Source organism: Thunnus thynnus, chromosome 13 (genome assembly GCF_963924715.1).
Source record: "Thunnus thynnus chromosome 13, fThuThy2.1, whole genome shotgun sequence".
NCBI classification, from domain to species: domain Eukaryota; kingdom Metazoa; phylum Chordata; class Actinopteri; order Scombriformes; family Scombridae; genus Thunnus; species Thunnus thynnus.
This window is the reverse complement of record NC_089529.1, coordinates 13,155,499-13,175,458: the sequence shown is the minus strand read 5'-3', so window position 1 is coordinate 13,175,458 and position 19,960 is coordinate 13,155,499. Positions and strand designations below refer to the sequence as shown.

The window sequence follows — 19,960 nt, the reverse complement described above, 5'->3', positions numbered from 1 at the left end:
TCCCTGAATTCCAAAGGCATTGTGCTCCACTATTTCTTACAAACACAACAAAGTCTTGAATGTTCATAATCCTGTCTCTAAACCGATACATTTTAGCCAAATCATCAACAGTTTCTTGCCCAAAACAAGTCTTGGTGAGATGCTGCTACCACATATTATTTCCACATATTATTTCCAAACACTGTATGATCAAGTCTGTCTAAATGCCGTCATTGAAAATTACATTTTTGTCACAGTAGTTGCCCTTTAAAGCCACAGTCTCTTGTCATTTCTGTCTTTATGCCTGACGTCACTGTCTGCCATCTCACCTGTTGATACCATGAAACCATGCTGTCATCGTATTTAATATAATTAATACAAGTAATTAACTAATCTGTACTTTAACATGATTAGTTTCCCACTATGAGAACTGACAGAATCTGTATTAATCCATGTTCTACCTGACTTTGAACGAACAAAAATGAAGTCTGGCTTACCTGACAGTTTCCAGCCAACTCACGCCAAACAGGTATAGTCTTCCTGTTTGGTGAGTGTGTGTATGTGTGTGTGCGTGTTTGCACAAGAGAGGCTTAGCTGGTTTCCTTGGCAGTGGAAACATACAGTATGTAAATACAGCCAGTGGCTCCACCTCCTGAGTTTAACAAGGTAAAGAGAGGGAGGAAGACAAAGAGAAAAAGTGGAGGGAAGATGGTGATAGTGATGTGTTTGCATTGAGATAGACGCTGATCTGACATCTAGTGGCTGAACAAGGTAGGGAAAACACTGATTAACTCAGAGGAATGTGTTGCTTACAAAGTGGAACACGCTCCTGTTTGAGCAGGGGGTGACACAGGGTGAGAGACGGAGAGAGAGAGAGAGAGAGTAAGGTCAGGACACAAGCAGGGGTCTGTCTAATCTGGCCCTCCCCCTCCTCATCCCCCATCCTGTTTACCTGCTTGAAGGGTTTGAAAGGAGCTCTGTGTGCGTGTGTGTGTCTGTGTGTGTGCGTGTGTGTGTGGTGTGTGTGTGTGTGTGTGTGTGTCTGTGCGCGAGGAAGGGGGGTAAGGAGAGTAGATAAAAGGGACTGCCATCACTACACCTCCTTCTCAGAGTAGCAAAGGGAAGCAAAAAGACGTTCACAGGGCGTTAAACAAAGCCGTTTGGATCAGTAGGTGCATTCACATACAAACATGCCTTGCAAACTCTGGTTTGCTTTTTCTGTGTGGCTTTTACTGCCAACCTCTGATGCTGGAAGACAGATGCCTAAACTCTCCGACAAGAAACTCTGCGCTGACTCTGAATGCAGCCGTAAGTAGCACACTCATCATCCTCTTTTTGCTGTTAGTGATTGCTGTGCTTTAGTAGTTAACTGTGTGGTGATCATGTTATGATATACACTGTAGGTAGAGGAGTTGAAATGATAGTACAAAGGCAGACCCTTTAAATTTGAATAATGAAATGTAAAATTATGCCTCTCTTCTTTCCCCAACTCTGACCGTACATGCACGTCATTCTCCCTCTTTCATTCCTGCACAGACCCTATCTTGATAGCTCGTGCGCTGCAGGATTACTACCCTGGAGACTGCAGGTTCATCCCCATCAGACAGGGGCAGCTCGTCTATGTTTATGCAATGCTGAAGGACAGAGGGAACCTCTTCTGGGCCGGCAGTGTGAGTGAAAAATTAAAGAGTGATAATAACCCCTGGTTTGACATGCCTCTTCACCATAAAGCCTTACATAGGACTTGATGCAGCTTTGTTGCAGGTCATGAAGACGTGACATATCCACGTGCAGCACTCACATTCACCTCTGAAAAGTTATGTTGTCAAGAATTTTTGTCTATATTGTCTATTTTCAGGTACAGGACTCTTATTACGGACAACAGGAGGCTCGCGTTGGCCACTTTCCCAGCAGTGTAGTGGAAGAGACACACGCTCTAATGCCAGCCAGCACTGAAGTCAAGACGACTGTGAGTGAAGGCATACAAATATTCACGTACACACACGTGCATAACACAATGCTTTCTCCTTACCATATACTTCTTATTTCCAGAAATGGGACTTCTACTGTTACTGAACTGGCCATCACCAACGAAGAGAATGACCTTCTTGTCAACAAAATTACAAGATAATTAAAATATGTAGGCTTGCATATGCGCACTGCGGATTTAGGGAGATATGGGCTACAGGTCTACTAGATTGTAATCAGATTTAAACACGGGCACTTTCAGAAATTAGGATATCAAACTCCAGACCCCTATCGTCTGTTTTATTGATTGATAGAAGTCTTCTAGCCTGCACTATCTGTTCTCTGTTTTGCAGATATTTCAAGTATTTTTTTTGTCAGTGTGAAATATAATGTTTTACGAAGAAAAAAAAAGTGAATTGTGTCTTCTTTTGATTCCTGCATATTACAGCTACTATTTTGTGTCGTGATTATGTGTCACAAAACGAATATTTGGCAACAAGCTATCAGCTACATCCAACACTAAAACAAATGGCAGTATTGATGCAGAAAATTAAATGAAGATACTTGCAACTTTTGTGTGACTGTTGGATGAGTCTAGACCTGACAAAATACAAATAAAAACCTCTCTGAGCTGATTAAACAAGAAAACTGCCTGATTTATCACCTTCTTATCTCCAGATATACTGTGTGTGGTCTGAAATGAAAGCAGGAAGACACTGAATATAAAAAAACACACAAAACAGGCCTATAAATGTTATGTTTCATCATTTATTCTATTTGTTGTTTTCTGTGTTAATATGCCAGGGGGTTGTTACCAATATGAAAGAGTAATAGAGCTGTAATCTTGCATCTACAAGCACATGTGTACTAATTCTCTTATGAAACTCTCTCTCTCTCGCTCTCTCTCACACACACACACAAACACGCATACACACTTTCCATAGCAGCTCAGAGGCCATGCTCCCCAGTGGAAAGGAGCCCAGTGATATAAAAGCTGTCCGTCTCCAAACATGAGTTCTCTCCTTATCCACTCCTCCCCCTCCCCCTGCTCATTCACCCTCACACACCTGGTCCCAAGTCCTTCGGTAGCTTTTTGTGAACACACAACTAAAAATGACTGCATATGCCTCCAGAGAACTCCCTCCTCCGAATACATACAGGAACCAACACCATCCAACACGTAAACAAAGCACAGCTGTCATCTTATTCATACCCACCCAGACAGTACTGTGTACTGTAGATACAACAATGTTAACATTTTTTTGTCTGGTATCACCTTAGGAGGGCAAATTTGAGGATAAGTCTTTACCTCTAAAACAAATATCTGCTGCAAGCTAGTTTGTGATTAAAAGTACCCAACATGTTCAATTAACAACGGCTCACAATTTTGTCACTTACAGGGGCCAGTACAGATATTATATAACATTCAAATGACTGCTGATTGGAAAGTAAATGACTCAAATTCAAAATATGATTATATCTTAAACATGCCTTTCACATACATGGTGGTGGCAAATATCTTTGGCACAGAGGTATGGTTTTAGGAGTAGTTTTGCAGATTTGTGACTCTTAGGAGCTTATTATCCTGCACTGTTAGACATATTAGTCTGTGAATTTAAAGCACCATTGTCTTTCAGAAATATACGAGTAATAGTGAGTTAGGAGTTAGATACTGGTTTATTAGAAGGCACTTGCCCTTGTAGATGTCTAGATATTGTATGCATGCTCTTCTGAAACAGCATGTACTGAACTGTAACAGGTTAAATATAAAAACAGGCAGTAGTTTAGGTTAGTAGTGAAACAGGGTCAGCGGGATCAGATTCTGCTCTAGATTTTCTGTTTCGCTGTTCCATCTTCACTGGCTATGGGAATGCTGCGCTCTGGGCCAGGAGTTGACCGAGGTGCTGTGATTGTCAGCACACCATCCGATGACAGACAGGAGGTGACTTCAGCACACGACACGGTGGGGGGAAGCTTGTACTTCCTCAGAAACTCTCTTGACACAAAGCCATGGTCGTCCTGGAAACAGAATTAGCCAGTATATCAGTCAGGTGTCACCAAATTATTGATTATTTCTGTAGATCTCTACAGTGCCTCTGACCTGTCTTTCTTCATGTTTGCCGTGTATTGTGATGAACTCGTCACTGACATTGACAGACAGCTCATCGGGTGAGAAATGCTTCACATCCAGATAAATGACGTAGCGATCCTTTTCCATGCGCATCTGTACAGACAACAAACCTGTTAGGAACAGCACTGGGATATTTTGTTGCATGCCTGCAGCCTGGAGTCGGCTGGGCACAAAAACACACAATAGCTTGTTACCTCTAAATTATAGAGACCTTTGGCATTTTTGCCTCAGTAATGTAATGTACAAATCTGACAAATTAAACATTTCTGACGGCCTGTCACATAATTCTACGAGTTACAGTATATTAGTTATTATTACTGATGTTAGGGTTAATAGTTTTAGAAGTGATGCTGGTAATACATGGCCAGTTAGCAGTCAAGTTGTGGGTATTTCACATTTGACAAGGACACAAGTGAATTTCACTTTACCTCACTGTGTCCATTGTCGGGCCAGTTGAACCAGCGCATGAATGAAGGGCGCATCCAGGGGAAGGACCAGGAGAAAGGCCAGATAAGTGGCCAATCAGTGAGAGGTTCTGCCAAGGACATGTCAGAGAGTCGATGTGGGAAGGCACGGCGGTACCAGGGATACTGGATGGGGATGTCCATGATGAGATTCCAGAAAAACGATGGATGTGAAGGAAGTTGACTCTTGGTCTTACTGGGTCTGAGATGTGTGCTGCTGTGCTCTCCTGCGGCACATTTATAGGCCTTTCCCTCCCCTCCCACTCCGAATCTGTCTCTGCGTCCCCCTCCCCTCCATATCCCCCCACCCCATGCACTCTTGCATAGTGACCCTGCCAACAGGCTGATCTTTCTGGAACAATGATGTCAACTGTTTATCCCTCCATTGCCCTCATTGTTTCATCTGTCTGACTGTGACTGGTTGTCTCTCCCTTTTTCTCTATAACTCTGTGTCTTTGTCTCTCCCTTCTCCCGGTCATGAGTGGACTCTGGCTAGGAATACTGCTGATGCCCCTATGCTTATTCCCCAGGAAATGCTCCCGTCTGGATCTGTGTGTGTGTGTGTGTGTGTTTGTTTGAGGAATAGCTGCCAGAGCATTAGCCTGCTGTGCTCCGAGTGCCAGAAGCTTTAGGTTTGTGAGCGGAGTGGAAGTGTGGTTGAATGGGAAATGATGAGTTTGTATGGGACAGAATTAGGTGACACTCTAAGCGTGTATAATTTTGCTATGAGCTCAGATGTAAAATATGAAGTCCTCTCCAACTGTGCAATAGTTGCTCCAACCAAATTACTATTTCTTTCAGTCCCTGCTTTATCCTCCAAGTCATTTTGTGTCCAGTGTAGGAGAATGACAAACATTAAATTTGTGTTATCTGCAAGCACTTAGATTTTACAGAAACCATCATGCAACATTTGGGAAAAGTGGCATCCTCTCCTTTCCAATCACCAAGCCGTACTTACACATCTCATCTTTACTTTCTAATACTGAGAACCAGGACACCATCCAATATAAATCATGAATTGAGTTTTTCATCATCATCAACAAATTGTGCAGCATAACCATCCAGTATTAATGTATGGTTACTGTGCCATTTGGAAAGGCCAAGATGAGTGTGGTGACAGAGGAAAAAACTCTGCATCACTGCAAGGTGCAAAAACCAGCACAACTATGTAACAATTACAGGATAATACAATAGTGAATGCTAACATGCTAACAATATGAACAAGTAAGAGTCAGTCAGTGAAGGGCCTTACTACTGTCTATTAAACAGCAATAGGCTATCTGTCTGAAGTTTGCTATCATTAGCCAAGGCACCATTGAAAAGAAAGGCAAACATGGTCATGCTTTTTTTTCTGACCACTGAATTGTCTATACTCTGCTTGAGGGACTTAAGGTAATAACATTTGTTTACATTTTTTTAAACAAGTTCATAGTTTTGACTTTTTTCAAGTGTCTAGCCATATGATTTTGTGTTTCTGGGTGTTTATGTGGTGGCTGATTGTTCTCCTTAAAATGTGACTCTGTCAGGGGAGTTGCAGGAGATGGACCCAAATGCAGAACAAAACAGCCAGAATGAACTGAACAATGTCTCTTTAAATAAAGATCCAGGCATGCAGGCACAGCAAAACAGAACAAAACCAAACAGAACAGAGCAGAGAAAAACTGAACAATACAGAACAAAGGATCCAACAAGACAGAACTGAAAAACAGGACTGAAACACTAACTGAACTAAGGAGGAGATGAGGTGCAGGTGGGGAGACGGGCAGAGAAACTCAAGTTAGGGGAATGAGGAGATGAAACAGAGGAATGGGAGAGAAGCTGGTAGGCTGGGGAAAACACTGGGAAAAGGCCAGGGCTAACGAGGATGATCCAGGGCAAGTGTGGAGGGAAGAGGAGAACAGACACAGGAAGAAAAACCCAGAGCAGCAGAAAACCAAGAAACCAGAAAACACAATCCTCCTCATAATTAACTGACATACATAAACCCGTCCAAGGATATACACAAATAAATACACAAGTACACTATAACTTGCAAACTCATTTACAATTTCATACTGGAGTTCTTCTTACTTGGCACACAGAGGCTGTAAATTATTAAAATCTACAGAAACAAATGTTAACAAACTCGTTTTTTATGTGTTTAGGATAAGTTAAAGAGAAACCAGCCATTGAACAGACACTTGTCAGTCTGTGGATAAAAATATCTGCTAAATGCTGCATATTTGAAGTCTAACTCTTCTCGCTAATTACAACTGAAATGCGTGGGTGAATCACAGTTTAAACACTCATACTTGTACCTTTGGTGAAGCTTTTGTTATTGTTACGTTACTTCCTGTCTCCTCAGCGTCGTTACCATGGTAACGTGATTTGCCCCCAGTCGCTTTGAGTAGTTTGTCGTTGGATTTGAAAGTGGTTAGCTTACAGTAAAAGGAATTACAGTTGTGACCCAAGAAATGGACTTTCCAGCTTCATATTACGGGAAACTTGACAAAAGGAACCCAGTTATTTCAGCTTTTGAACGAGACATTAACTCGTTTATAACGATGATGAGACGTGTAGCGTCCTCCACCAGCCAAGACAACAGCTCGTATGCTAAAGGGTAACGTTGATTGCCTGTTAATTTAGCTGGTTTAGTTAGCTAGCTTAGCTTTATTCTCTGAGAATTTTACAGTCATTTTACTAGTATAATCCTGCTGACATGATGCTTGTCCTGGGGCCCAAGATGTCTTAAACCCCACAGTCCCATCATAACAAAGACCAAGGAGTTTGTTTGTGATTGTAAACTACTGGAGGGAATCCATTCCTGGCCAAATGTGCAAGAAGAATCTGTAAATTTTGTTTTCTGAATGATTATCATCAGGGCACGAAATTAGCACCAGCCAAATGCTGGTAAAATATGCAAGTGGCTGGTAGATTTGCTTCACTCACCAGCTAAAAAACAAAAAAGTTAATTTTGCACTCTGATTATCATTCGAGTTGATGGCAAAGGGTGCTTGATAGTCAAAGAGCCAACCTATAGGAGAATAGGTGCTCCAATTTTGGAATAGATTTTAGATCAATTTAGTGTCCTCTTGTCTGTTTGGTTATATTATCAGTTTTAACAGTAGCCTGTTTTTAACTTCTGATTTTGATTTGGAAGGATTAAAATCCTGCTGGAGATATGGAGAAACTACAAACATCGACTGCCTTCAAAGTTGTACGAGGAGCGCATGTTGCAGATTGCAGATTTTCTCTGTGGAATTAAGGTAATTCACAGAAGCCTAGATATTACTGTAGTTATCCAGTTATTGAGCGGCATTTCTTTAAACACTGCTTACTTCTTTTTACAGGTACATTTTGTCTGCAACATATTCAGGGTGGTGAAACATCAAATGAAGCTACTGCCAAATGCTTTAAGTAGCCTACAAATTTTGGTAGTTAATATCATATTGTGATACATTTCAGCACTCTTTGAGATGGAAAAGAGCAGTTCTATTGGTTGTTGAGACTACACAAGGTTCTATTCTGCACAAACAACCTCCTTTCCCTTAATGCGGTCAGCTATCTCATTTCTCACCCTTCCTTGCCTCTCTGCTCTCCTTAAAATTCATCTGTGGATTACTGTTTAAGTTCTGGTCCCATTATTAGCCAATTTTGTTTTTTACTGCTGCAAAACATGATGTAGCAATAGGCCAAGGTGTCTTCTGCACAAGACACATTCACAGCCATTATTAAGCTTTTTTTGCCTCTCCTCTTTGTCTGTAGTTGTACCAGCTGGCTCTGTGGCAGGGCTACGGTCTCCACCTGCAGCAGTTCAGCTCCGTGAATATAACTGACATCACGGATGTGGACCACTTCATGGCCTGCTTCTTCCCTGAAGGTTTTGATACAGACCAAGATACCCTTGACATGAAGGTATTTGATGTATGTGTGATGTATTTATACCTGTTCAAGGTCTGACTGAAGTGGAAAGCATGCTATGCTCGCTGTGTTTTGTTGTTTTATATTACTAAAGTTGTCAAATGATACTTTGAGATGTTTGTACCTGAACACTATATACAGTGTTTATATATTTATATGTATATAATGTATGTTTCTGTGTGTGTCTGTGTGTGTGTGTGTGTGTAGATACTTGCAATGCATGGCTGTGTGCTGTGTATATTTGAGCAGGAGAAAAGGCACAGCATCCTCAGCCAGAAGGGACTCTGTAAACTGCTGCAAGTGCTGAACTTCATCAGGATCATGATGCAGGCTTTTCAGCAACATGAGCACCTCTGTTGGCAAATATATAATGGTATATTATTACAGGTTACATCTTTTTTTTCAGTAATTGCTTTTTGTCCAACAGAAATTTACAGCAGAACACATCGATTAGTCAAAGTGTGAGACAGGACTAGAGGAAAATTTGAGCATGTGCCCACAAGGGAGGGTGTGTGAGGTTATCCACTGGCTAGATTAACTTTGTGAACAAAGCCAGTGTTCACAAACCCTACCATTCCCAGAAATATTTCAGCACTTTGGTGAGGACTGAATAGCGTCACCTAAGTAGTGACAATTTCTCAGTTTTAAGTAAGAAGATGTACAATTGTATTGTATTTGATACTGCATTTGATATTATATTGTAGGCCTAACATCCTACCATATGTTTTTCTTTTTTTCTTTCTTTACCAGGTTCGTTACACATTTACAACATCTGCCGTTACCTGATGACAATGAACTGTAGTGCACAGGTACTTGTATATAAAATAGAGCTTTTAAATTCAATTAAATTCTGCAGACTAGGCATCTTACAAACAGCCTTTTCAAAAGATTGCTTTTTCCCATGTCTGATGCACTCTAATGGGAGAGATGAGAAATGGTATGTGACAGAGGTTGTGAATTAGACTGGAACTCATATTGTGTTTTATAATGACTATTGATCATTGAGGCATTGGGAGATCTGTAAAAACATAATTTTTCTACGCTTTTGGTTGGTGTCTTTACCATCCCTCTGGTGTGTAAGTGTGGTGATTCAGAATGACAACCCCTAAAAGTGAGTGGTACTTTTACTCAATGAATGATGTGACATAATCAGCAATTAGTTCAACTCATAATGTAGATATAATGCCTGTGTTACTCTTTATAATCCTGTCCAGGCACTGGAGTACCTCGTGTGGGCAAGCATCAGTTTAGAGCTGTCCATCCCTCTGATGACTGCAAAGTATCTGCCATGGATTGTTACACTCCACTGTGCTGTCTGCCACTGTTACTATGACAACCAGGCTACAGTTCAGGCAGAGGTGAAACACACACGTCATCTACATCCAGACACCTACAAACACATAATGTCTGTGATGTCAAAAAATAGGCTGATCTAATGAGTCAGAAATACCAACAGTCACCTGTCGTTGATCTATCTGCAGTTTTCTGTTAGCCAGCCAGCCAGGCAGCAGTCTATTTGGTGTTAATTTGCCTATGAGAAGATTACTTAAGACTTATATAATAAGATTCTGCTTTGATGTTTATCTATCATCTGCTGTATTGAGATTTCACTGTTCTCAACACAGGTTAAATCATTTATTTCTCATGTTTTGCTTTCAGTGTACAAAAATAAAAAATACTGGTGACATGTTTATTATGTACAGACATGTATGGAAATTTTGTATGAAATTGAATCCACATATTGACTTCACATAGAAAAATGTCTTAAACTGAATTATTCTGAAATTCCTACAACCCATTTGCGGGTTTGTTTGCTTTCAGGAATTTGCCAGGAGAGCCCTTGGAAAAATCAACGACCTTGCAGAGCTGGAGCAGCAGAGCGGAGTTCCTGCCACCAGAGAGACTCAGAGAGCTTTAAAAGAAGCCTCTATCAAGGCAAGAGATTCCTCTCATCAAAATATACCCTCAATACTGCTACTGTGATAAAGTATGACAGATCATTCACACTTCCCAGTGACAATGTGTTTCACTGTCAGCAGAAGAAAACATAAAAATAATGCAAGGAACAAATATGTAAATATAAAACCGTGCCAGTCTACATATTTAATCAATTCAACTGCCATTTGAAGTTCAATCTACACTGTTCAAGTATGAGAAGTTCATGCCTTTTCAGCAAACATTAATTCTGCATTCATTACATTTTTCAGTATCTAAGACTACAGCAATTTCACAAATAATAGCCACTACTATATAGTATGTATGAATACGCACACTAAAGATGTATGGACTTTGTTGTGGCTTTCTGTGAAGGTAAAGAGTAAAGAGAAGTAAAGAGTTTTTTGTTTGTCTTCACAATGTTGATGCACTCTTCTTTGGTTTATGAAATGCTGATTCAGGGCTTTCTTTTTTCAGCTGGCTGCCATGATGTTCAAGCGGGCGGTGTTTGAGGCCAGAAAGAGACCCAAACACATGTTCAGAATCAAAACCAAAAGCACCCTGAAAGACATACCTAATGTAACGAGAGCCACTTAAATGCTGTATCATTATTTCATACTTTAGTGTACTGTCACTTTAAAGCGCATACTCAGTCAGTTAGTTAAATTGGTAAATAACCTGTTTTATAATTGTAAAGTTGCATTGCTGCTAAATGCTGTGTATAACTACTATAATGCTCTACTTCTTAAGCCTTACTTAACTTGATTTATTATAATGGACTTATTAGAGTGGATTTATGTAATAATTGATTTTTTAAAATGTTTTTGTTGTCATTGATAATTAATTTAATTGTTACAACTTTAATATATTCTTGTAAATAATTGCTATTTCCCACCTATAGTATGTTACTGTATGGAAACCACAGAGGTCTCTCCCAGAGATCTCTCTTTTAATTGTATATCAATACCAGTTGTGGCTGGCTCTTTGTGTTGGTGGTCAACTAATTTTTTGAGTTAATATAGTTCTTGTAACATTACCCAAAATTGTATACCTACCTGTGTGTACTGTAGGTGCCATGGCCTCGTAACACGACAGAACGCATGCTAATGAGCCTGTTTGACAGTAGCGCAGCACAGTTCTTGGGCATCTTGGAGGCCCTCTGGGACAGCACCAAACGCCCATTGTACACAAGGATGTCAGATGAACCAGAGGTGCAGGAGGTTGTCCTGGAACTCCTGTCAGCTGGCATCAGTATATTATCTGGTTAGTAAATCAAACACATAACAGGAGAACATACAGTTGCTGCAAGTGCTTTAGAATGCATAAAACATATTTAAGGCTAGGAATGCCCCATTTTTGTATTGAGTAATGTTTTATGTTCCTGTGTATTGAGGAGCTGCAAGTACAAGTGAGCAAAAGCATGATGACCACTCATGCGTGTCTCTTAGTGTGCTGACATCAACATCCACTCTAATGGATTTAGCCATTACAGGTTAGTCACAATTTTCCTTGTCCTCTTTTTTTTTTTTACATCATAATCAACATGCTGTTAAGCAGTTCATGATGTGTTGCAAGGTGTTTGTTTTGTACAGCGGTTTGGAAATCGGTGTGTGTTACAGTAATGTGTTCTGTTGTGTTTCTAGGAGAAAACAAAGTATCCTTCATGTCTGCAGTGAGGTTCATTAAGCTTTTGTTTCAGTACAAGCAGCCAGATGCATTCACTGAACTCGCTGGAGAGATGCTGCAGGTTTTGTCTGTGAGTAGCACACAAACATCCGTTGTAATTCCCATTCATAAGAAAAGGAGAATACATTCTATTTCTAGCCATTCTCACTTGTTGTCTTTCTAATTTAAGGTTAATGTGTACTGTGTATCTGAATGATCTGAGGTGTGAGTGTCTCTTTGTGTCTCTGTCAGGATGTGGGGGATCATTCATACAGGAAGGTAGAAATGGAGCTCGCTTTGCTTGTCAGCTTCAACAGTCTGCAGTCCTCCCAGAGGAGCCGTCCTAGAGAGGACAGCATCGTCGATGGTAGTAATAATAAAATTGTGCTACATATGGACTGATTTAGATCTTGAGGCATCTAAACCTTTATTTAATTAAATGGGTTCATAGAAACAGGATTTTGTCCATAAAGGATTGTCGTAAACCATTTATAGCTGTTGCCCAGACATTGATTCTTGAACAGCCTTCTTGCTTCTTTTCCTTGATTCTGTTTGGTTACTTTCAAAGAGAAAATAGTTTAAATGAGCAAAATGATGAGGGCCACTATTTATCATTCCACTTTGTTGCCAAGCTGCTATCAAGTTTATCACTTTGAATTATAATGTGGTCGTGTTGTTTGATGTTTCCAACAGACAGACACAAGTCTTCATTCTCAATGAGTGATGAGTTCATTGGCCTGGTAGACACCTTGCACAAGTCTGTTTGTGGCTCTGCTCCTGTAAGTTTCCAAGTTGTGTGTGTATTGGAGTTTACTCTGTCAAGAATTAGGGTTCAGATTAAAGAGGTAGAGTTCAGTGGAGGATTTTAGTGTGTGTATTTACATACTGTATGTGTGTGTTTGTGTATGAGGTGCAACCAGATGGGGACCTGATTTTGGAAGTTGTGTTATTTCTGTGGGGTAAGATGAAGGTGGTGATGCAGAGGGATCAGCTGCAAAACCCAGAGTTTACACACAACCTTGAGAAGGTTGATAATTACCACAAGGTATGTATTTAAAAAGGTAAACATTACTGAAGCTGTTTGCTTTTTCTGAGTGAACAGGAGCACATTATTATCAAGTAGAAAACTGCTACTTTTATCCTCTACAGTGAGTATAGATTTTTTTATAAATGCAATTTAGGAAGTTTAGGGTTGAGTGAACATTAATCGGGCAGAATAAAACACATAAATGACCTTATATTTAATTTTTTCCCAGTATATTTAATGTATGCATCCAACTTATTTCTGTTCACGTGTATGCAGTATTATTATTTGAACATGTTTGCAGTGGGTTTGGTGTCTCTCTATGCTGTGCGAGGTGGTCTTTGACTGTGACCTAGCAACTGTTGACTGCATAATGACAGCAGAGATGATCCACACATTGGCCATACTGCTAGAGAGTGCAGCTGAACACAGTAAACAAACACCAGGTGAGGGAGTTCTACCATTTGCCTAGCTTCAGTATCTTGGACAACTGAAATCATACATCTTTTATTCTGGATCTGATTATCCAGAGTCCAGTATTTGGGATCTGGTAAACTACCACCAAAGTCACACATACGCACTTTTACACACATAATTTATATATATACAATATTTTTCGAGCCATAGCTGTGACAACATTTTTATTCTCATGTCTTATGTCTAGCAGCTAGTGAAGCAGACGCTAATGGTGTGAAGCCGAGCTCTTCCACACTTCTTGAGGTACGTGAATCAATGGACTGTCTATGCATTGCAGAAAATAAAAGTTCTGTATATTGTAAAAAGCATACATGTTGTGATAAAAAAAAAAATGTCCTTTGACTTTTTGGGAAAGTTGAGGTGTTGCAAAATTAATTTGAATTTCTTTCAGTGGCAGAGACAGTAATTAGCATTTTGAAAATCAATGCTGGGTATTGAACTGATGGTTCATATCCTAAATCCATGTCCAATGTTGTATTATACACCTGGGATTGCTTATTGGTTAAATGATATAATATATGAAAGGTCATATGGAGAAATATTCTTACTTCCATTAAGGAACTGTTAAGAAAGTATATTGCTCATTTGATTAATATATGGCCTCTTGTGGCTTGTCGCTTGAGTATTGCAGTATTCTGTCTGAGGTTTTTCAAAAAGACTGCAAACAAAATGTCTTGTTCAATGTGTTTGTTTGCAGAGGTCGAAAACAGAGCTGCTACAGAAGGTGTGTGAGATGGCTAAGAGGGGTCTGGAAGCTCTGGCGAAGGGTGTAGCTACACTGATGCCCCAAGATTGCTCATCAATCACTGACTCTGCCTTCATGCAGGTAGGCGGTCAACCTGTCAAAGAGCTTGTTTAAAGTTAAGTTCACAGGAAATCAGTATGGATTGAGAAAATACAAAAAACAATTGAGTGTTGCTAAAACACATTTTCTTCTTTTTCTGATAGAAATTTAGTCCCATCCCTCCATTGACCTCTTCCCTACCTTCATCAGAAGAGGGAAATGGAGAAGATGAAACAAGTGAGAAGGAAAAAGAAGTTGAAACCAAGGCAGAACCAGATGTCAAAAGCTCTAGACACACTCAGTCCACATGTGTATCCCTGCTGGCCGCAGACCTCCATCTTGAGCTAGACATAATCCACTGCAGGGCTTCCCTCAAGTTACTGCAGCTAAATGCAGGTCAGATTCATTGCCACATTGAAATGTCATCAGTGTTATTATGAATTATTATTTTGCCTTTATTAATTAGCCTTTTGTCTACATTGAGTTTGCACTGTTAATATTGATAGATATAGTCGGATTTCCGTATCCTGCTCTTGATGATTTACTAACAGAAGTTGAAATCTCTGACAATAAATCATGGTTAGTTAGTGTAAATGTTCTGAAAGAATATCAATAATAGATCCAAGTATGGTGAATTATCCTGAGATTTTGTTGGTTGTTCTAGTTGCCGAGTCTGATCTGTTGGATCGGATCAAGAAGAACAAGGTGTCCAAAGCTCTTTTCCTGATCCAGAAAGCCTTGCTGGTGTACAACAACATGGAAACAAATAAAAGCAGCAAAACCAAGATTCTGCTAGAGGTTACACAAACATTCACACTTTCTTAAACACATTCACAAATATGCATGTAATGTAAAAAAAGATTAATTTCTGTACATACTGTGTAAGTGAAGTTGATTGACGAGGTTCCAGAGAGGTGAGCTCTCAGGAAGTGTAATGAATATGGTTGTTCCATGTGCTCTTGCTAGGAGGCCTCCACCCTGATAGAGAAAGCAGAGGTAGAGGAGAGAAAACTGTATATGTCCACCACCCCTAAGACTCCAGCTGAAAATAAAGACAAAGAGTTGAAGGAGGAAAAAGAAAATTCTCCACCTCCCCCCATCCTACGCTCACGGACTGACCACTCCTTAACCTTTGCCCCAGCACCTTACCACATGGAGGAACAAGTGAGATTTTCTTTTAATCTTATTGCAAAGTTGTTTATCTAACCAGTAAATCACGCGTCACACCTTCTATACTTTTCATCTTTCTATTCATTTCCTTTCTACTTTCATTTCTTTCCAGGTGTGCTGGTACCAGCTCTGCGGTCGGGCAGCTGAGGGCATTAACCGGAAAGTCCGCCTTGGAGACTTCAGCCTGCCAGGAACTGGGAATTTGGTACAGTTTATCTCTTTCACAGAAGAGTATCTGATCTAGCACTTTTTGTCATCTTGTATGAGCTGGTGGGTGCCCACGATATGAGGTCTGACTTTGTATGTTTCCAGGTACCAGCAGTATCTGGTGAGTGCGTGCTGAGGGTGGAGGGCCTGGAACCCAACCAGAAGTATGTGTTTGCTGTAGCAGCCTACAACAGCCTGGGCAAGCTACTCGGCAATTCCGCTGGAGGAACAACACTCCCACTGCTAGCATCCATGCCAACACCACTGCTCTCTACATGGGCTCACTTGGCACAGGTACACTACAAACATGTCCAACACCTCACCACTCTCCTCACTTGCTGGGACCATGTGCTTTTCCTGGCGCAAGCAAGATCATGGTTGTAGCTTTTTTTGACTCCATCCTCAGGTGGCATTTCAGACAGAGCAGTATGACGTTGCAAAGAGAGCATGCAGGGAATTGTGGAGCCACTATACCTTCTCCGACCCCCACAGCTCACATGATAGACTTGCTACTACAGGGTGAGGAGGAAAATACATACAAATCAACACAATTAACGTCAAGGCGTTTGTACATCCTTTCATTTGCTCATCTCATTTTACTCCATCCCCAATGACCATGCTGAAGGCTGCATATCCAGACCCTGCAACGCTCCTCTCCTCTCCTGTGTCAGTTGTTCCTCACTTCCATCTTCATTGAGACAGAGATCAACATTCAGCAGGGATCGCTCTACTGTGACTCAAGCAGTGACAGTGGACTGTTTATCTGGGAACAGGTAATTGATCTGTGTAGAGAAGTGTTTGTCAGATAGTAGTCAGTGTTAACAGCACAGTAAGTTTATGTCACACTTTTGCTTGTATTATAAGAACAAACTTTATATCTCTTAAACTGACATGATTATAAATATATTATGTGTGTGTGTGTGTGTGTGTGTGTGTGTGTGTGTGTGTGTGTGCAGGAAGCCAGACTGGCAGAATGTGAACGAATGCTGGTGGCCATGGACCTGGCGATGTGGTTAAATGACAGCAGCGCTGCCTTGCAAGCTGTAGTAAGCTGTTATGGCCTTTTGGCCCCTCTAATCTTCCATCAGATCACTTGCGACCCTGTGGTACAGGTATGCAAAAAGTCTTAATTTTCTGTGTTTGCTTTGTTCACAGTGCAACATTATACAAACTGTAAATCATTCATTAGTATATGTGTGTGTTTATGCCTGTCTTCTGTTGTTCAGGTGCTTACAAAGTGCCTGACAGTTTTGGAGGAGAATTCAGCTCTTCTCAAACAAAAATGGACAGGAAACACCTCAGAGTCTCTGATGCACATGATAGCCTGCATCACCTACTATCTGTCTAAGGTGTGTATGCATGCGTATGTGTAAAATGTACACTGTTTGTACAGTAGAGATTTCAGTGGTCTTCAGTGGTCACAAAATGTTTGTGTGAACTACATGACAGAAATCAGCATTAAGTCTTGCTTTTATTGTGACAAAAACATGCTTCCAAAGAACACCATGAAAAATTATTTGCTCAAGATTTGTGGCATTATATTTAAGAACAAACATAATACCATCAACACAACACTCACATTGTTGCAAAGTACTATATTCTTAGCAAAAATTACTTTATTACATTTGACTACAATCTTTTTTGAACATTTTGATATGCATGTATTGAATTGTTCTTAATGTTCTCTGAATGTACCATAAATTTAACATTTTTTACATAGTACAACAGTACTTTGATTTTCATATTACATACTGTATTTGATGTTTAGCAGACACACTCATGCAGAGTGACATACAATGACTGCAACTATAGAACAACCTTTGATTCCCAGGTCACCCAAATGATGACCAACCAGATTTTTACCTAATAATTTCTCATCCTCTTTCCTCCTTGGCCAGGCATTACGTGTGCTCAAGGAGCCTCAGATGGCGTCTGCAGTGATGGACTGTGGTCGCACGCTGCTCCACGACGTCTTTGATGCCCAACTGCAGATCAGTAGAGTTGCCATCAAAGCTGTGGGTGTAAGGCACAGTGGAAAAGTGTAGATTTATTTAATGATTTATCTTCGCTGTTAGAATGATGGTAGATTATGAAATTAAATTAGTATGGTTACCAAATATAGTTTCAGAGTTTTGCAAAAGACTATTGTATTATTAGACTATATTTTGATATTATATTTTATGTGTGTAGTCTAAGACAGCAGATGCTGCTGCAATCAAGGATGAAATGAAGATAAGCCTTCAGCTGAAAGCACTGCATGGGAAGAACAAGAAAATGATCACATCTGAAGCAACTCTCTCTGCAGATAATGGTAATACACAAAAACACACTTTGGTAACCTTATTCACCAAAACTAACACTGGCATGCAACACGTCTCTATATGAATATTCAATTTAAGATATTTCATTCTATTTTCTTAGATGGCTAACTTGTTCTGTGAACAATGACTAGACCAATTCAAGCATAACAGATGATACTGCCGTTACTTGTACAGTACCAGTCAAAAGTTTGGACATCCTTTATTTTTCCCAAATGTCTACACTGAATAGTCTTTGTTTCTGTAGAGACTTCACGCCCACTGACTGGCTGTGAGGATCCTGCCATACTTTATGATCGAATATCCAGCAGCACATTAAAGGACGCCTATCAAGATGGTAAGTGGCATACATTCACTTACTTTTTTTATGAATAATTAGTTCATTCATGCCTGTGTTTTTGTGTGGGTGTTCTTGATAGTAATGAAGCTCAGACGCAAGGCATATTTCATTGAGTTTGCGGCACTACTACTCCAGAGAACCATGGAAGAAGGCCACACAGACCTTGTGTTAAAGTGGGGGCACACAATATTTGAATTTCTTTCCAGGTATGCCTTTATTATACACCCAATTAAAAAAAACATATAAATAAAATTGAAAATTTCAGCTTTAGTTTCAGAATCATTATGTCGTTTCAATAATGGTAAAGTCAAAACATCAAACAATGTATTACTCTCCTCTCAGGTGTGGATCTTACTGCAGTTTGTCATTTACTTAATTATGGATATTAGCTGCCTATGCTAGTATAAGATAAAGACTTGACTGCATGTGAATGGTTCTCTCTTTGTCAGACGTGACGAGGGGTTGGGACTGTCCACAAAATGTCTGGAGGGAAATGGTCACAGTAAAAGAAAGAGTCATGTTCAGGCTCTGAAAGGAAATGAACCACCCCAGGTAAAAATACAATGTACAGAAATACACAACACATATAGTATGTAGGTACGCAAGGACATACAATATCATCTGTCTCATATTGAGCAGAAGTGCATGTGTGTTTTGCATGTCACTTTATGGATGATGATCTAACAGGCAGCCTGCGTTGGCATCTCCACAGCTTGCAGATGATGGACTTTGACCTTGCCAAATTTAAATGATCTTGAATGTACAGTATATATGAATGTATGTTGTTGTGTGCTTATGTGACACAGTTTGAAGAGATGCTGTTTATTAGATCCCTTAAACTATTACACACAAGTACACACAGAGAACCAGTCTTATTATGTGGAAGAAAGTGTTTTGGTTTCTGTTATTGTAAGGTTGTCCCAACCTACTGTGCAACCATACAGGCAACAAATTCTTTGTGGATTAAAAAAAAGGAATGCACTATTACATTAAATATTAAATATTAAGAATTGTTTGTACCTTTGTCTTAAATACCGTTATAAATACTATAAATATTTTGTGCTGCTTTTTTAGCAGAACAAGAACACATCTTCTCATGATGATGTGAGAAAAAAACTAAAGCAGAAAATGCCACCCAGCATGCTTCAGAGAGTGAGAACTAACAGGTACAGTATGTGTATGTGTGTGTGTGTGTATGTGTGTGTTATATGTGTGTCAGGGGTGTCTGTGTTTTTCTGTAATTACGTGTGTGGGTTGATGGACTTCCTCTCCCTGTCTGTGAAGGGAGATGCATGCTGTGGAGAATTTGTTGACCTTGATGTCATCTGTGGTGCAACGCCACAAGAAGCAGTTTCAGCTCAGGAACATGTGCTCCGAGGAGAGAGTGTGGAAGTCACACCTCAACTACAGCATGGCTCAGGCACATTTAACAGTGCTTTACCAGGTCCTGGACCAGCTGCATGGAGGAGACCTGCAGCACAGGTTCGCACATAAGATACCAGCCACTTAAATTCACTTTTTCTGTGTTTTTCCAAGAACTATTGATTGGTTCCCATACCCATTAATTCATTTGTCTGTCATGTCACACTTGTAACTAC

At 40.1% G+C, this 19,960-nt stretch overlaps 3 protein-coding genes across 9 annotated transcripts in view; 2 read left to right on the top strand and 1 right to left on the bottom strand.

Moving 5' to 3' along the window:
- Positions 1 to 653: 653 nt before the first annotated feature.
- mia (MIA SH3 domain containing) lies at positions 654 to 2,595 on the top strand. The gene is made up of 4 exons (XM_067608085.1): positions 654 to 1,287; positions 1,516 to 1,649; positions 1,838 to 1,948; positions 2,032 to 2,595. The coding sequence occupies exons 1-4, from the start codon at positions 1,170 to 1,172 to the stop codon at positions 2,053 to 2,055; spliced, it is 387 nt and encodes a 128-aa protein (XP_067464186.1). The 5' UTR covers positions 654 to 1,169; the 3' UTR covers positions 2,056 to 2,595.
- A 100-nt stretch (positions 2,596 to 2,695) lies between these two features.
- On the bottom strand, positions 2,696 to 4,768 carry LOC137195583 (alpha-crystallin B chain-like). The gene is made up of 3 exons (XM_067608079.1): positions 4,507 to 4,768; positions 4,049 to 4,171; positions 2,696 to 3,966 (listed from the first exon to the last, which is right to left on the bottom strand). The coding sequence occupies exons 1-3, from the start codon at positions 4,684 to 4,686 to the stop codon at positions 3,775 to 3,777; spliced, it is 495 nt and encodes a 164-aa protein (XP_067464180.1). The 5' UTR covers positions 4,687 to 4,768; the 3' UTR covers positions 2,696 to 3,774.
- A 2,111-nt stretch (positions 4,769 to 6,879) lies between these two features.
- Positions 6,880 to 19,960, top strand: part of LOC137195582 (cilia- and flagella-associated protein 54-like) — a 74,608-nt gene continuing 61,527 nt past the window's right edge. For 3 of the 7 annotated variants that reach the window (XM_067608077.1, XM_067608078.1, XM_067608072.1), the window contains exons 1-33: positions 6,880 to 7,141; positions 7,682 to 7,787; positions 8,287 to 8,436; positions 8,650 to 8,815; positions 9,193 to 9,251; positions 9,657 to 9,800; positions 10,264 to 10,377; positions 10,855 to 10,956; positions 11,448 to 11,640; positions 11,771 to 11,869; positions 12,021 to 12,133; positions 12,295 to 12,409; positions 12,736 to 12,821; positions 12,953 to 13,087; positions 13,371 to 13,512; positions 13,731 to 13,786; positions 14,241 to 14,369; positions 14,492 to 14,723; positions 14,992 to 15,125; positions 15,294 to 15,491; positions 15,610 to 15,702; positions 15,810 to 15,998; positions 16,111 to 16,223; positions 16,330 to 16,477; positions 16,661 to 16,816; positions 16,931 to 17,053; positions 17,603 to 17,725; positions 17,895 to 18,015; positions 18,270 to 18,359; positions 18,442 to 18,568; positions 18,812 to 18,914; positions 19,437 to 19,528; positions 19,647 to 19,844. In XM_067608077.1, coding sequence (XP_067464178.1) covers positions 6,996 to 7,141; positions 7,682 to 7,787; positions 8,287 to 8,436; positions 8,650 to 8,815; positions 9,193 to 9,251; positions 9,657 to 9,800; positions 10,264 to 10,377; positions 10,855 to 10,956; positions 11,448 to 11,640; positions 11,771 to 11,869; positions 12,021 to 12,133; positions 12,295 to 12,409; positions 12,736 to 12,821; positions 12,953 to 13,087; positions 13,371 to 13,512; positions 13,731 to 13,786; positions 14,241 to 14,369; positions 14,492 to 14,723; positions 14,992 to 15,125; positions 15,294 to 15,491; positions 15,610 to 15,702; positions 15,810 to 15,998; positions 16,111 to 16,223; positions 16,330 to 16,477; positions 16,661 to 16,816; positions 16,931 to 17,053; positions 17,603 to 17,725; positions 17,895 to 18,015; positions 18,270 to 18,359; positions 18,442 to 18,568; positions 18,812 to 18,914; positions 19,437 to 19,528; positions 19,647 to 19,844 — 4,295 coding nt within the window. In that variant the 5' untranslated portion in view covers positions 6,880 to 6,995. The remainder of the gene's footprint in view (positions 7,142 to 7,681; positions 7,788 to 8,286; positions 8,437 to 8,649; positions 8,816 to 9,192; positions 9,252 to 9,656; positions 9,801 to 10,263; positions 10,378 to 10,854; positions 10,957 to 11,447; positions 11,641 to 11,770; positions 11,870 to 12,020; positions 12,134 to 12,294; positions 12,410 to 12,735; positions 12,822 to 12,952; positions 13,088 to 13,370; positions 13,513 to 13,730; positions 13,787 to 14,240; positions 14,370 to 14,491; positions 14,724 to 14,991; positions 15,126 to 15,293; positions 15,492 to 15,609; positions 15,703 to 15,809; positions 15,999 to 16,110; positions 16,224 to 16,329; positions 16,478 to 16,660; positions 16,817 to 16,930; positions 17,054 to 17,602; positions 17,726 to 17,894; positions 18,016 to 18,269; positions 18,360 to 18,441; positions 18,569 to 18,811; positions 18,915 to 19,436; positions 19,529 to 19,646; positions 19,845 to 19,960) is intronic. The other 4 variants (XM_067608073.1, XM_067608075.1, XM_067608074.1 and 1 more) reach the window with 4 other exon arrangements.